This window comes from Centruroides sculpturatus, unplaced genomic scaffold, assembly GCF_000671375.1.
Source record: "Centruroides sculpturatus isolate CEXI.00-Female unplaced genomic scaffold, Cexi_2.0 scaffold96, whole genome shotgun sequence".
Taxonomy (NCBI): domain Eukaryota; kingdom Metazoa; phylum Arthropoda; class Arachnida; order Scorpiones; family Buthidae; genus Centruroides; species Centruroides sculpturatus.
The window spans coordinates 270150-286660 of NW_019384376.1; the positions used below are offsets into that span (position 1 = coordinate 270150).

At 30.5% G+C, this 16511-nt stretch overlaps 1 protein-coding gene across 1 annotated transcript; it reads left to right on the forward strand.

Moving 5' to 3' along the window:
• Window positions 1-9825: 9825 nt before the first annotated feature.
• LOC111617033 lies at window positions 9826-16040 on the forward strand. The gene is made up of 7 exons (XM_023358376.1): window positions 9826-9938; window positions 10635-10728; window positions 10907-10993; window positions 11053-11215; window positions 13033-13115; window positions 15613-15732; window positions 15823-16040. The coding sequence occupies exons 1-7, from the start codon at window positions 9923-9925 to the stop codon at window positions 15953-15955; spliced, it is 696 nt and encodes a 231-aa protein (XP_023214144.1). The 5' UTR covers window positions 9826-9922; the 3' UTR covers window positions 15956-16040.
• Window positions 16041-16511: the final 471 nt, after the last annotated feature.

Sequence of the window (16511 nt, forward strand, 5' to 3'; positions counted from 1 at the left end):
AAACCTCCACTCAGTCGCCCTTCTCCCAATGGTTTGTGTGCTATTGCAGATTCAATTATAAATTCGTTAAATGAATTAGATTTATAAAAAAAGGTCAAAGGTAATCCAAGTTTCTGTTATGGCAATAATATCAGGTTTGAATTTAGAATAGAGTTAATTTGTGAAATTTTATTTTTACAACCTTGACTATTCCAATTGACAATGGAGAATAGTTCGTTATACGTAGTAATTTTTCCATGCTGTATCTTGCTTTGCTCTACCGTATATCTTGCCATATTTGTTGGTCTGGAGAAAGGGAGAAAGATGTCCACATGGACTAACTTCCCCATATTAATATTATATGTCAGCTTATCATATCCTATTGTTAAGATGTCGTTTCGTAGTTTGGCCTGAGGATTTAGTTCTCGCGATTTATACAAAGTTGGAAGTAGGTGTTTACATCTAATTCATGAGTTTTTTGTTAGATCTGGTGATATTTGCTTATTTTTCCAATCGTCCAATAAATTTTGTTGCTTTTTTGTATAAAGGTAGAGAAGATAAGATCACAAATTTGGTTATTACTGAGAGTTAGTCTTGTAATTGAATTTGGTGATTTAGATAACTGGGTTATTTTTAAGATTCTTCTTGAACTACATTTTGTATGTTTAACATACAAGTAATAAAATTATAAATTTCTGATTTAGAGATAGGTTTCGAATCAGGATAGTTATATAAAATTATATTATTGTAATGATATTCATTAGTTAGAGAGTCCATTTTAAATTGCATAAGGTCCTTTTCAGCTTGTAAGTTGTCAACCTGTTGTTTCAAGTTATTGATTTATTCTTCCATTTTTATTTGTTTTTCTTTATTTTGTCATATGTCTTCATGTATAAGTTCCAAGTCTTCTTTTATAAAGGTCATTTGATTAAAGAGTTTGTCATTTGAGGTATTTATCAGATTAGAGATTTTATTCCATAAGACTGTAGCAGGAGTGTCTAGTAAGTTATCCAGGTTGTTTAGTAAATTAGGATCGAAATTGGTTGACTCACCTGTGAAACTGGAGTAACAGATTCAGACTGGGATTCACTACCTCTGTAGTAATTTCTTGTGAGTTTTTATCCTGGTATAAATTAAAGTCCATTATGAGCTTGGAGTTTGTTGAGGGTGGTTGATTCCTTTTGCCCTCTGGCTTAGTTTGATTTAGTGGCAGTCTTCCATGCTTTACTGGAGATCAATGCATTTTTATTAATGTTAATATTTTCTCAGATGGTATTAGTTTAAAGAGATATTTGCCTTTTTTAAAAATTTAGATGATTGGAGTTGGTCAGTTCTTGAACTTAATGCACATAACAAAGTGCTTGATGAAAGTTGCCAACAGCCTTGACGGATGGGATATGCCCCCCATTATATTTTAATATTTTGAAATTAAATTAATTAAACAAGATATTGGTCACAATAGATTTCAAATGTCAAATAATTGGTTTTGTAATTTATTCAATAATTTTACTATAATTATATATTAGAAATGTTATTACTAAATAATTTAGATTTTTTTTGAAAAGTTAATTTTTATTATCAAAATTTAAATATTCTTCTTACATCAAAAATATTTTTTGTTAATTCATATTTTATTATGGTTTCATAATATCATAGTCCTACTGAATATCTTGGCATGACAGTTTTGAAATATTTTAAAAAAATTTTATGAACTCTATACTGAATTTGTACCAATTTTAAAGACAAGCAATTATTTTTTTAAATCATTCGAAAATAGAACAACTAACTGCTGATTATAGTTTTTGAAACAAATAAATCTATGTCATATTTGAATCTTACAATGATTTAAAATTCAACAGTTAATTTTGATTTAATAAAGTATAAATCTTTCATAGATAAAAATCATATAACGTGACCAGGAATGGTCAAATTTTAAATTGAAGTTTAAACTTTAACTTTTAAAATATATACTTAATTATAATTCTGCGTCATATTTTATTAGCTATGATTTAAAAAAATAGCTAAAATATTATGTTAAAAAAAAAAAGTCTAATTCTATAATCACAATGATCAAAATATTTTAAACATATTTTTACCTAATATTTGTCAATCATATAAAAAGTACTTTAAAATAAATATAATAAAATAATATAAAACAATTTTTCAAGAATTTTTAATAAGAATTAACCAGTAATTTAATATGAATAAAAGCATAAACAAATTATATATATATTTTTTTTAATTCTTATTCAAAAATCACAATGTAATTTGTTTTAATAAATATTAATAACATTTTTCAGATTGTATTGAGAAATAAATAATAAATAACTAATTCTAACTAAATGATAATTAAATGAAATTTCTATATGATGGTGACTAAACATTTTTGTTTTATCTGATATCAGATTTAATTCATGTCTTACAGTAAATAGGAAATTACTAGTATAAATTTATCATTATATAGAACTGTAATAAGGATATTTGTAGATTAAATAAAATTACCAGTAAAACAGATTAGATAGAATACAAAAGTTAAAATATTTAAAGAAAATTATTTGAATCATATATATGTTACAGTCAAAACCCGTTTTTAGTTAGAACGCGTTTTAACTAGTTGAAACTACTTTAGTTAGGATGCGTTTTAACTAGTTAAAACGCATCCTAACTAAAAACTGGTTTTGACTGCAACGTATAGAGTGATTCAGGGGAAGATGCCTAATTTTTGATATTTTCAAACGGTGACGTCACATATTGTCATGTATTTGTATGATGAATCGTTGGGCCAATATTGAGTGCGGAAAGCTGTAGTTGNTAGTTTCAACTAGACAAAACGGGTTTTAACAAAGACATTCAGTATAAACTAGTTTCAACTAGACAAAACGGGTTTTAACAAAGACATTCAGTATAAACTAGTTTCAACTAGACAAAACGGGTTTTAACAAAGACATTCAGTATAAACTAGTTTCAACTAGACAAAACGGGTTTTAACAAAGACATTTAGTATAAACTAGTTTCAACTAGTTAAAATGCGTTCTAACTAAAAACGGGTTTTGACTGTAACATATATATAAAACTTTAAATGAACATTATTGAATAATTTAATAAAGTAAGAAGTAGATTATTAGACAAGACTATATAATTTTAAGATTAATGATATAATATTGAAAAATTAATTCTATAGTTTATAAAGAAATTATTACATTATTTGTAAAAATGAAAAACTATTGAGTTAATATGACACACATTAATATGAACTACTTAATATGAACTACTTTAAAATCAAAAAGTTTATTGTATAGTTATAATTTTCAAAATTAAAAAAATTTATAGTATATATAACTTAGAAATAATTACCATATTTTCATGTAAATTACTCTCAAGTTACCTCCGTTTGAAAGGCACTTTAAAATCATGTATAAGTTATGTGATTGTATAGGCTATTTGCTAATTTTGAATTGCAATTACAAACTCATCAAACAGCTTTTTCTTTGTCTAAAATCACTAAGAGTTTCTTTAGAAAACATGAAAAGTTCTTTGAGTGCCACAGACATATTCATCTTCCCACATTTTTTCCCAAAGTCACATATAGGCATAACTCACCTTTTCTTCTTTTCCATTCAAATTTTATGCTTTAATTGTTATTATTAAACATCCTATTTGAATTTATCTTGAAAGCTGATAAATTATCCTCCATGTATATACAGGGTATCCCAAAAGTCTCCATAGTGACACAAATCAAGCCCACAAGTGAACAAGTAAATAAAACCATTGAACACTGGTAGTTGGTCATTGGTTCATGTCTGACCAATGGGCTGGCCACCCTGCAGTGTTCTGGATTTTCTTCATGTGTCTAACACCTAAACAGATTCCAGTTTCCAAATAGAAGTCCTGCTAGAAGTTACACAATTGGCAGATCACCCATCTTACTTTGTTAATCCACTGACACAAATCTTAATGTTTTGTGAATAAAGTTACATTTCACCTTTGTATGTATGGAAACTTTTGGGACACCCTATATAATAACATTCTTCAAGAAATTTTGACAGTTAAGATACATGATGCAATAATTGTCATGTTAGTAAACTATAAATTCTTACTCTTTTCATTGCTATAAAATGATTTTAGATGACTGTGTATGTTAACATCTATTTTGTTTAATATCTCAGGCTGGGTAAAGATTAAGAAACAAAATTTGTCATGGTAGCTTTTGTTTACAAGACATTGATGCTATTAAATATTGGTTGTGAAGCATCGAGGGGATGGAGAGATACAGAGTACACACGCACACACACACAATCTTTTATTAAGGTACATATAAAACATACATTTCCGGTACCTCATAGGTATAACTGGATTACTTATATTTGTAACTATTTTTAACAATTATTTTAATAACAATTTATGAGTTTTCAATTAAAGTTTTCAATGAAAGTTAGGATTATTCTAGAATAAAGATGAAGACATTATTAATTAGTAAAGTAACTTGTGATATAACAATATTATAAATTATTTGTGACATTTCTTTTCATATCAATAAATATTAATATTTATATATAACATATATAAGTTTTCTAACAATGTCTTTAAGTATTTAAATAACATATATATGTGAGGTGAAACATAATTATTTAGTTAACAAAATATAAACAATTTTTAATACAATTGTAATGAATGTTATAAGTTTAAGAATAACAATAACATTTATTGTTATGTATTTTATATTCACATATATAAAATTGTGGTTTGTATGATATGTTTTATTTTATTTTAATTTTAAAATTCTATAATAAAAATTTTATATTAGAGAGAGTAATATGACAGTTCATATTTGGATATGAGAGAGTGAATATAAAAGTTCATATTCATTTAACACTCATTCCAATTTGCCTGATGATCCTGGTTGATCTTCAAATCACAAGACATTCTTTACAGTCCACAAGCTGATCAACAACAGTTCGATTGGAGAGTTCTGAACAACATTCTTATTTAGTCTCTACAGCACCCCTTCCCATCCACCTGATGATCCTCGAGTATGATCCTGGGAGAGTCACAATCAATGAGTTTGCCACGCAAAATCACCGGGATGAATCTTGAAAGAGTAACAATTGTTTCACAGATCGATGAGTTCATAGTTTTTCAGAAAGTCACCTTCTAGAATGTCTCTGTCCTTCCAGCCCCACCAATGATAACTCAACAAAATACCATTAATATGTTGTGATACTTGCAAATTTCTCCAAAATTCCTCTAATCATGGATTAACCGATTATTGAAATCAATAACAGTGTAACGTAATTTCAAACTTACGCTGTCAAAATAATTTGCTGCGCATCAAGACTGCAACACTGTTCAAAGCAATGACAATCACAAAGATAGTCTTAAAAGTTGCATACTGAGTACCCAGAAGTTATTAATACTGTTAGGTCCGAAATACCATGATTTGCAGAGGCATTATATCTATATGTATAAGAGTTGAAGGCCCTCCACTTACATACACTATGGTGTCATTAATCATATAGAGTTATTGTTGTTTGTGCCGTAGTTTGTAAGTTTGTAGGTAATTGGTTTATGGTGTGAACACCATCAATTAGGTATGTATTGTGTTGATATCGTATTTTTTAATGAGTATTTGTAGATAGTAGAACATTTCCTTATTATTAATCAATTCGTGTTGTGTACAAGACCAAGAAATACCTAGCTGAATAGCAATTGTTTTTAGGTTGAGCCTTTCTTGTTCAAGCATTAGGCAATTGAATATATAGTGTTCACTCCCATCAACATCACCACATATTGAACATCTATTGGTATTTAAGTTTGCAAATCTATTTAAGTACTTTGCAAATTTTCCATGATCAGTGAAGAATTGTGTTAATAAGTGTGTTGGTTGTATCCAATGATATTTGTATATGTCCTTTATAATTGGGAAGAACTTGTACATAGTTTTCTCTTTGTATGTATTCCATTTCTGCTGCCATTTATACAAAAAATCATTCCATAAAAGTTTTTTAGCTGTCTGTAAACCAATTTTGATGTATGATATCATTAAATTTTGGTCATTAGTGGCCGACTTAGCCAATTCATCCGCTCTTTCATTCCCGATAGTTCCTTCGTGTGCTCTGGTCCACATGAAACTATAATTGTTTTTTAGAGGCAGTTATTTGTTCTTTAATTTTTGTAGAAATTGGATTTAATTTGGTGCTTTTAATTATTGCTAAAGCAGATGCACTATCACTTATAATGATGATGTTTTTGAGTTTGTATTCTCTGTTTGTCCACACAATGGCCTCCAGAATTGCAATCATCTCAGCCTGGAAGATTGTGGATAATTCCCCCAATTTAAACGTTTGATGATATATTTCAGTGTTGTCAGAAAAAACAACAAAAGCGCACCCAACTTTGTTTTCAATTTTTGAACCATCGGTATAGATTATGATATCTTGATAAGAAATATTCTCTTCAATTTTTATAGGTTGGGTACTGGGATTTTGACTCATTCGATACGGTGTTGGGTTTTCTAATTCTGATGCCAGAATATTACATTCATTAGTCGATATATCTTTGCTCCATTTTAAATTGAAAATACGACTATAATATTCTATATGTAATTCAATTGGGGTTTTTTTTGCCAGTACTTGTAGAGCCGCATTTGGAGCAGTTCTATAGGCCTTAGTAAGAAGGATGGTGGCTTTTCTTTGTGCAGAAGTCAGTTTTCTTTTTGGATGAATTTTAGAAAAAGCCCATCCCCATGATCCACAAGCATATGTTATTATGGGGATAAATAGTTGGTTGTATATTTAGTGCTTCAAAAGTAAGGCCCCAGGTATTATGGGCAGCTCTAGAAAAAGCTTGGAAAATTCGGCCTGTACGATTGGTAATGAATCCAATATGTTTGTCCCAGGCAAGTCTGTTGTCAAGAATTACACCTAGATATTTTAGCATTTTGTCAATGTGTATTGATTTTCCTCCCATTTTAATTGTGGGAACCCTACGAAAGAGGTTGGGACATCTAGGTAGGTTGAAAATTGTGCTGTTTGTTTTATTTATATTAAATCTTAGTTTATGATTTTCTCCCCATTTATATATTTTTTCCAAGACAGTAGTTCCTTTTCTCTCTAGTTCTGCTCTGGTATTACCTGCAATTAATACTATGACGTCATCAGCATAAGCAACCATCATGTTTTGCCCAAAGTTCTGTTCGAGGAACAAGTCAAACATAATTATCCAGAGAAAAGGACCAAGGACAGAACCCTGGGGACAACCTCTTGCAACGTCTCGAGAAACAGTATTATGTCCTTGTTGTATAATTGCTGTTCTTTCAGATAAGTAATTATAGAATTTTATATAAATTCCTGGGACACTTCTTCTACTAAGTTGTAACAGTATTAGCGGCCACCATGCACTGTCAAAAGCTTTACTTATATCTAAGCTTATCCCGAGTACAAATCTATTGTCATTATTCAAAAGATCGATTATTGTGTTATTTACAAAAATTTACTTTGTAAGCATCAGAAGCAGATTTTTGGTGTCTGAAACCATATTGGGAATTATGTAGACATTGATGATGTTCCATATGACAATGTATTCTGTTGGCAATTAATTAAACATTCCAAAGTTTTCCCCATCATTGGCAAAAGGGAGATAGGACGAAATTCTCCAGGTGCATTAGGTTTAGGAATGGGTACAATTCGTGCCATTTTCCATGCTTTTGGAAAGATTCCATAATTTAGACAAGTGTTAAACAGTTGTTCTATATGCTCAGCTTCCATAATTTGTGAACTATAGTAGCAGTCATACCATCAATCCCCGGAGCTTTGCCGTTTTTCAGACGTAAGAAAGCATTATTTATCTCATGTGTTTGAAATGGTATTGACAATGGATTGTCGATAGTAGAAGGAATATTTGTGCGAATTGAGTGTTGGTATTCATTATCAGAAGCATGAGAATCAATGATACAGAAACAGTCCATAAGTCTATTTAGTTCTCCCACAAAATCATTATTGTGATCTTTCTCCTCTTCAGTACAGGTGAGACATTGAGGCTTGTGAAGGCGATCAGTACATAACAGAGTTATGTATCCCCAGGGATTTTTTGAGGCACCTTTACAGTATTTTTTCCAGCATTGTAGTTTTGATTTTTTAAGTTCATTCTTGTATATGTTTTGTTGATGAAGATATTCTTGTTTAAATGCAGTACGCACAGGTTCTCTTTGACATTTCTGTAAACATGTCTTTTTCTAATACAATCTCTATGAAGAGTGCTTAGCTGTGTGGTCCACCATGGAACAGGTTTTCGTTTCATTTCTTTTTTAGGAATATATAATTCACAAGCTTTATTTATCGTTTCAATATTTTTGTTAATTACGTATATATGTAATATGTTCGTCATTGTCAGAATTGTACTCATTTAAATTGGAGGTGAAATAAGTTAAAAATGGATATCAGTTTGCACGAGATGTATTATATCTAAGATTGCAGTCATATGCGTCCCGACCAGTGCAGACAGTCTCAATACTATAAGCAATATAAGAATGGTCACTGAGCGACTCTTCCTCAAGTACCTGCCAGTTGATGATCTTTTGAAGTAAGGTACTTTTGCATACAGTTACATCAATCCAGGTTTCCCCACTATGAGATCGATATGTTGGGGGAGGGAATGGGTTGTTAACGATAGACAAATTGTTTGCAAGGAAAAATTCGTCGAATTCTTTACCTCTTTCATCTAATTGTTCTCCGCCCCATGATGGTGAGTGCACATTAACATCACCAGCAATGACAATATGATCATTACAAAAACGGTCAATAATGTGTTGGAGTGACTGAAGTATATTACCAGAATTCTCATTGCGAGGACAATATATATTAACGATTATAATGTTAATTGTTGTTGTCGAAACCGTGTTGTATTTATGTATTGTATACTGGCACAATGAAGTGACTTTTCTTCAACACTAGGCAAGTTCCAATCTTTATTCAGTTAGAATGCTTTGCTATACATCTACGTTTCGGGCATTTGCCCTCCTCAGCCAACTAAATATATATAAAATATTATATGGATACAACCAAACACAAATAAAAAACTAAAAAACGTACATAAAATTTTTTGTGAAACATACCTCACTTCGATACAAACACCAAATATACAGTAGAACACCAGATGACCCATAGGTTTACATAACGTTTCTACCATAAATTCCGTTTTATTTTTACAATAACATAATTTGTTATCTTAATTTTTACTACTTAGACAAAATAATTGATAAACTTTACAGATTTAAAATCTAAAAAATTACAAATTTCAACTATTACCTAAAGTCGTACCATTCTTATCCGTTCTTTCAAGCGTATCTCATAAGCCTTTCCTGTCACACCGTCAACTAGTTAGACGATTTGCATATATTACGATGTGCCGTGATTTGATGAGCTAACAGGTCAATCAATAAACATTTGTAAGCTTGGAGGAAAATATAAAAACTATTTTTTNAAATAAATAGATTTTAATTTTAAGTTATTTTTATAATAATTTGCATGATAATATATGTTAAATTACACATAAACATATGCTAACAGAAATGTAAAGTTCATTTTTTGTGATGAATTCCTGGCTCTTCTGAAATTCTTTAATTTTTTTACTTTTTTTTTCCTTAAGCAACCATTGGTAGCAGAAGATCGCATCCAAAACGCCTCGTTTTGCTTTTTCACTCCTTTCAAAATTTCAATCATTAGCTATAATTTCATCAACAATTTCAGTTATCGTTATCGAACTTATATTAAGGAAATATGTAGCAAGTTCTTTGGGTTCTTCGTTTTCAGAATCACTATTTCCAGTTTTACATGAAATTCTTGTTATTCCAGTTCTTGAAAGTCGTTGTTGGTAAGGCTCTCACCAGGAAACCTACAATAAATCCTCAATATCCTGCTCGTTTACATCTCCTAGTCTTTCTGTATGGATGGATACAGAGACAGGTTCGTATCGTTAAGAATTTTTTAATACCTTCAGCTATAACTTCTTGCACACTGTTTATGCATTCATCGATTAATTCTGGCAAAGCGAAGTCGATATCGCTTTATATGTATATGTATATATATATATTCCTCGTAGTGCTGTACTTTGCTTAAATCTATGTTGTATTGTGCAATTTTGATAATATTGTACGACTCGTGCTTATGGAGTGTACAATTGTTTCAAATAAGTCAAAGGCAATGGTAAAAACTACTGAACTAACTTTAATTATAACAATTAATTATCTACAACGACTAGGCAGCCATCTTTCTCCTTCGTCTTGTAAAATCAACTAGTGCCTCCTGCTTTTTTTTTCTCGCCTCCTCGCGGGATTTCTCTATAAAAAGTTCTTACAAATATATGTATATAATCAAAATTGCATAAAACAACATAGATTTATGCAAAGTACAGCGCTACGAGGAATTGACGCGTTTTGCTGCTTGCTTCGTGTTCGGGAATAATCGTATTATATACGAATCAATAAAATGACTCGATAATTTGAATCACCGTAAATTTTGAGCTTATTTTATGCTTCGAGCAGACTGCGTTATTTGGAATCAATGTTAAACGAAGCAGCGTTAAGCGGAGTCTTACTATTTTACAAAAATAATTCTTGTATTTATCTATATTTATTAAATAACAAAAATTATATTTTAAAGAAAAATATTCCAATATGATAACGGCAACGGACGTTTTTGCATACGAGATCTTTCTTCAAAGCTTCACGATGATTGAGTCGTTTTTCTTCTACAGGTAAGATTACGTAAATTAAATATTTAGAAATTTGCAAGTAAGATTACGTAAATTAAATATTTAGAAAGTCCAAATTTCCATAAAATGTTATATTTGCCATCATAAAACTTCTAAAATTAACAAATTTTGATTATTCTTATTAAATTTAATAACGAATAACACGTTTATTGTCTAGTAGTGGTTTTATGGTAATGTATTTGAGACAAAAACGTGGAAAAATCTCTGCGAAGCACTATATCATACCTTTAGTCAAGAAAGTTTTGAGGTAAAATATTTAAGTAGTAATGTCTGTGGTTTATGGTCTAAATTTAGTTAATATTATAGTTTCAGTCTTCCGGTATTCTTTGTTTTGGGCTTTGCAATTCTTCTACCTCTACTCGGAGATGGTCCTCATTGGCATGTAGTTGTTCATCAAGCGGAATACTTAGAAAACAATTGGTGGAAGTATATCACTCATGTTCATATTTATACAGAATTCGAACAGCAGGTAATTTCATAAATTTTTAACACTTATTTTTTAGTTTACTTTGACATTTCAGAAAAACACATCAAATATGTTACCAATATTTATCTACTATTGTTCCTCTTTTCGAGACCATTTTCTAATAATTCCAGTCGTGATTCCTGTGACAAATTAAGAATGACGATGCATTATTTAACCAATATACACACTGTATTTAATATTTTATTTGTTCATACAGAATGCACTTCGGCCGTAAATGTGTAATAAATAAAAAAAAACTACGATTTACATAAAGCTTTCAGAAAGCTTTAAAAATAGTGTTAAAATATACACGTGTATTAAAACTATATCAAAATTAATTTTTTTTTCCTATTCGATTTTTTAAAACTCTTTTCGTGCTGTGGGCACTAAGAGGACCTCTTTAAGCAAGTCCATTATAAGTTCGGCCAGGCCCGAATGACCGGTTGGAGAGGGAGGAGGCCCAACATATCTGTACGACCCCCTGTGGAAATATTCCTTGCAATTTTTCGATTCGTCCGATTCGCTCCTTGATCGCTCTTTCATCCGGCCACTTTCCTATTGGATTGCAACATCTGCATTACATTACGCTTTTTAAAAAACCATCAGGGTCTTAAAATCGAAAATCTTGTCAAAGGAGAATTTGAATTTAAAATTACTAAATAAATATTGATGACTTCTCCACAAACAAGAAATAGCATTATGATAAATGCTGTAACGATAAATAAATTTACACTTTTATTAATTTGTTTCTAGAAAAGGGCTGGCAGAATTACAATTTAATAAAAAGTAAAACATCTGGATACGAGTCTCGTATCCAGATGTTTTACTTTTTATTAAATTGTAATTCTGCCAGCCCTTTTCTACAAACAAATACAGTAGAACCTCGATTATCCGGACTAATTGGGGATGAAGGTAGTCCGGATAAGGAAAAATCCGGATAATCGAAACAAATACTTTAATTTGTCTTTTAATGATAATACACGTTTTCTTTTCGATGACATATCGGTAATATTAAAAATAAATACAGTAGAACCTCGATTATCCGGACTAATTGGGGATGAAGGTAGTCCGGATAAGGAAAAATCCGGATAATCGAAACAAATACTTTAATTTGTCTTTTAATGATAATACACGTTTTCTTTTCGATGACATATCGGTAATATTAAAAATAAATACAGTAGAACCTCGATTATCCGGACTAATTGGGGATGAAGGTAGTCCGGATAAGGAAAAATCCGGATAATCGAAACAAATACTTTAATTTGTCTTTTAATGATAATACACGTTTTCTTTTCGATGACATATCGGTAATATTAAAAATAAATACAGTAGAACCTCGATTATCCGGACTAATTGGGGATGAAGGTAGTCCGGATAAGGAAAAATCCGGATAATCGAAACAAATACTTTAATTTGTCTTTTAATGATAATANTTTTATTAAAATGTAATTCTGCCAGCCCATTTCTACAAACAAATATTATATTTTTAATTGTGTTGGGATTGTCACCTGTGGACATTTTAAACTGTTTTACATATTTGTGCAGAGGCATAGACTCTAAAGAAAGGTTGTCTCTGCAATAGAAATAGTTGTTCCTGGTGATTAGACATGGCAAGAAAAATTGGACTCGTATCCAGATGTTTTACTTTTTATTAAACTTTTATTATTATTATTATTTCTTCAAGTGCATGAAAGCATTTGTAGAGATTAACTGTACTTGTATGTTATTTTGACGAGTAAATCGCATATAATATTAATATTTTTATTAGATATAACATTATTTTGTATTTTTAATACATTTTCTTCATAATAATTTTTCAGAAATTTTTAAACGTTACGTGGTTTATGAGTGTGTTATTGCAATTGTCTATCATAACATCATTGCTAATGTATATTAAAGACAGGTAAGAATTCAATAATTTATTTACTTATTAATGTGGAATATGTTTCATTTTCGTAATATGGTTTTCTGATACCCAGCGAAATTGTTTACAAGTGTATACCTTTAATAAAGAAATAGGAACGATATCGTGATTTTAAATAAGATGCTGTGGTAGTCGAATATTTTTAATTAAATAAATGGATTACATAGTTTTTCAAAGACGTGGTATGCGAGACACGACTAAGTAATCTTACGTCATTTTTAGATGCTGAACACAAAAATGACACTAGACATTGTGAGATGCGAACCACCCCTGTAATTAATTAAAAATTTGATCGAAATAATAAAATTTTAGACGAAAATATTCTATGATTTTGATGGGAAAGTTATATTTTCTAAAACGAAGGAAACTGGTAAAAGTTACTTCCTTCAACGGAAGTTGAACATCCTTTTTGTTTTCCCTTATCTCCTAAAAATTTGTCACCCTGGGAACTGTGAACCCCTCAGTAAAATCTCCTTTTTTCCTGTTCACGTGGAAAAATTCGTGATGCTAATTGGTGAAAATTCGTCAAAAACAGAAAGAATTTTGTATCATTCGGGGAGTACGCCACGAAATTCCAGAGAAGGAGGACGTATTCCACATCAGCTCCCAACGGCCAACGCCCATAACCGATTCCCGAAATCTACTAAAATATGTTATTAAGTCGGTAAATACGATGAAGAAATGTGTTTATTTATGTGCCGTTAAAGAACATAAGAGAAGAACATTCATACAGAAACGGATCTTAAGAAGAAGAGAAAATAAACATGATTTGAGATAGTATGATTTTTAACAGAAATTGTGAGCTCTCTCTCTCTCGATCAATAATTTTATTCGAAGATTCAATTTTGTATAACCTAGTTCTTTTTCATTAAATTTTTGCTTTTATTGTTAAAGAAATGTCTCTTACGTTATCTGAATCAAACATATTTCATCATCTCCTTCACGACTCGATACGCGTGTTAATCCGCGTAGAATAAGTTTGATTAACTGGTGTCATCATCCTGATGTAGATCTGATCATAAGAATTGGATCTTTTCATAAACGCCCTAAGGCCATCCTTCGACTAGAGATCGGATCTTCCGATCCGAAACCCCGAGAACAGATTTCACTTAATCTGTGCCGATTAAGTGGTACATTAATTCTAGAAATTGTACCCCCGGCTAACTCACAACATTTTAGATTGTTTTAAGTTTTAAAGTTACAGACGGAAAAAGGAAAAATCGGTGAGTTTAATAAGATTTTCTTTTAAAAGCGATAGTCACAAGTTTTTTATTATTGTTTCCTACATTTCGCTTCGAAGCGTTAAGCTTATCTTTATTTTTAACAAAGAAAAGTTTTTTTAAAAAATTTGACTGATAAAGCAATATTCGAAAATTTTATCGTGTCTAGTCTTCGAAAACTTTTTAGGATTTCTGAAAGTTATCCGATATTATTTTAATTCAAACACCGGGAAAAGGTCAAATAAATATTTCTAATCAGAAAGAAACATCTATTTGAAAAAAAACAATTACTTGTCCTTTGTACAGAGTTGCGTATGAATTGAAGTAAATCAGGCAATTTAAAACATTTTCTTACGTGACACGTTTATAAACCTGCTTATATAACTGCCAATCATTACTTGCTTTTTCTATGCAATTAATAATGCCAGTCACTCAGTTATTTCAAAATACCTAGCAACTGTAAGGAAAAATTTGCGAAAAAAAGAGGAAAATTTATTTCCAATTGGGAATTAATTTACTGTTAGTACGATTTATCCTTATTTTCTCTGTGGTCTGTTTTATAATAACATCACTTACAGATTCTTCATATCATTTTTGATTACAGGAAAAATTTTCAGAACCTTCTGTAGAAAATCCAGCAAACTCGTGGCTAGATTTTCTCGGTTCCCGGCGACGTTTGTTTGCGCTATCTGTTATCATATTTTATTTTAATAAACTTTTTATATTTTTATTTGTCATAAAGTGGCAAAAGCATAATTTTGAGTATAGGGATGGTTTTATAAAAAGAAAAAATTTGTAGACACTAACAACCAATTAAATCAGACCCTATTTTAGATACGACTCACGACTCTTCTTTCTTCTTACCCCGTCACCTTTAACCGACAAAATTTAAGAGCATCAAGCCTTCTAATACACACACCACCCCCACAAAATTTCAGAAAAAATTTGCAAAAATTTCGGTTTTTATTGTTTTCTATGTATGGATGTTAGTGTGTGTATGGGGGCACAATTTTGTTCGTCCTCTTTGAAGCTTAATAACTTTTATGCTTTTTGTTGAAACTTTCTGAAATTTTGTGGGGTGGTGTGTGTATTAGAAGGCTTGATGCTCTTAAATTTTGTCGGTTAAAGGTGACGGGGTAAGAAGAAAGAAGAGTCGTGAGTCGTGAGTTAATTTAAGATCACACAGTATTGATAAACGTGTAGTGTATTATTATTGAAATGAATTTCATATTTTGAATAATTTTATCATTATCCAGATGGCCCCGAAGTGGAAATCTGGTTATAGTGTTATTGATGCTGACAGGAATTATCACACATGCCGTTGATGTGCTTTCAAACAGATATTATGCAATGTTTGGAGTACCCGCCGTTTCCGAGTATTGACCTTCAACTTTATTTTTTTCAATAATCATCGAATATTAGTCAAATATATACTAATCTATAGATTTTATTTTTTTATATTTCAGAAAAACATTCAAATACATCCGGCATCATTACAATAAACCATATTATTCCCATCTCAGTACTTTTTGTTTTGGTGCATTAATTGGAGATATATTAAACAAGAAGAAAGAAATCACATTTGAAAAAGTATACTAATTTTATTTAAGTATTCTATATTATTTAGTTATTATTGTTGTTTGTTTTAATATAAGAATATTATTTATTAAATGCTATCTGTTTGTAAGACACTGGACACTGAATACACGGAAATGTTTCTGTTTCTAACTTAGTGCAACAAAGAACAGCAAAATATAGAACGTTCAGTCGCCTTTTTTATATCTATTTGGTCAGGATAAACCTTAATTTTTAATCACTGGTGTCTTTTCGTAAAACAAAACAAGTGAAACTTTCAACCAAAATTAAAAATTACATAATACGAGTATGTTGTAAAGTAAGGATAAACAAACCGATTTACATCATACGGCATGTAGAACGTGAATCTGTTTGTTCCTGCATTCCTATAAACTCAGCATGTCTCTCCTGTAAAAACTGAAAAAGTGAATTATCGAAATTTTGAATGTAGCAGAAGTTGATTTAAACCACTCTTCAAGATTTGGAAAGCGCATAAAATTTTAATTAAATACAAACCGAATCCCAGCTTCTAAGACTTCATTAGAAAAAGGTTAAATAAGACAAAACGATCAGTGGATCC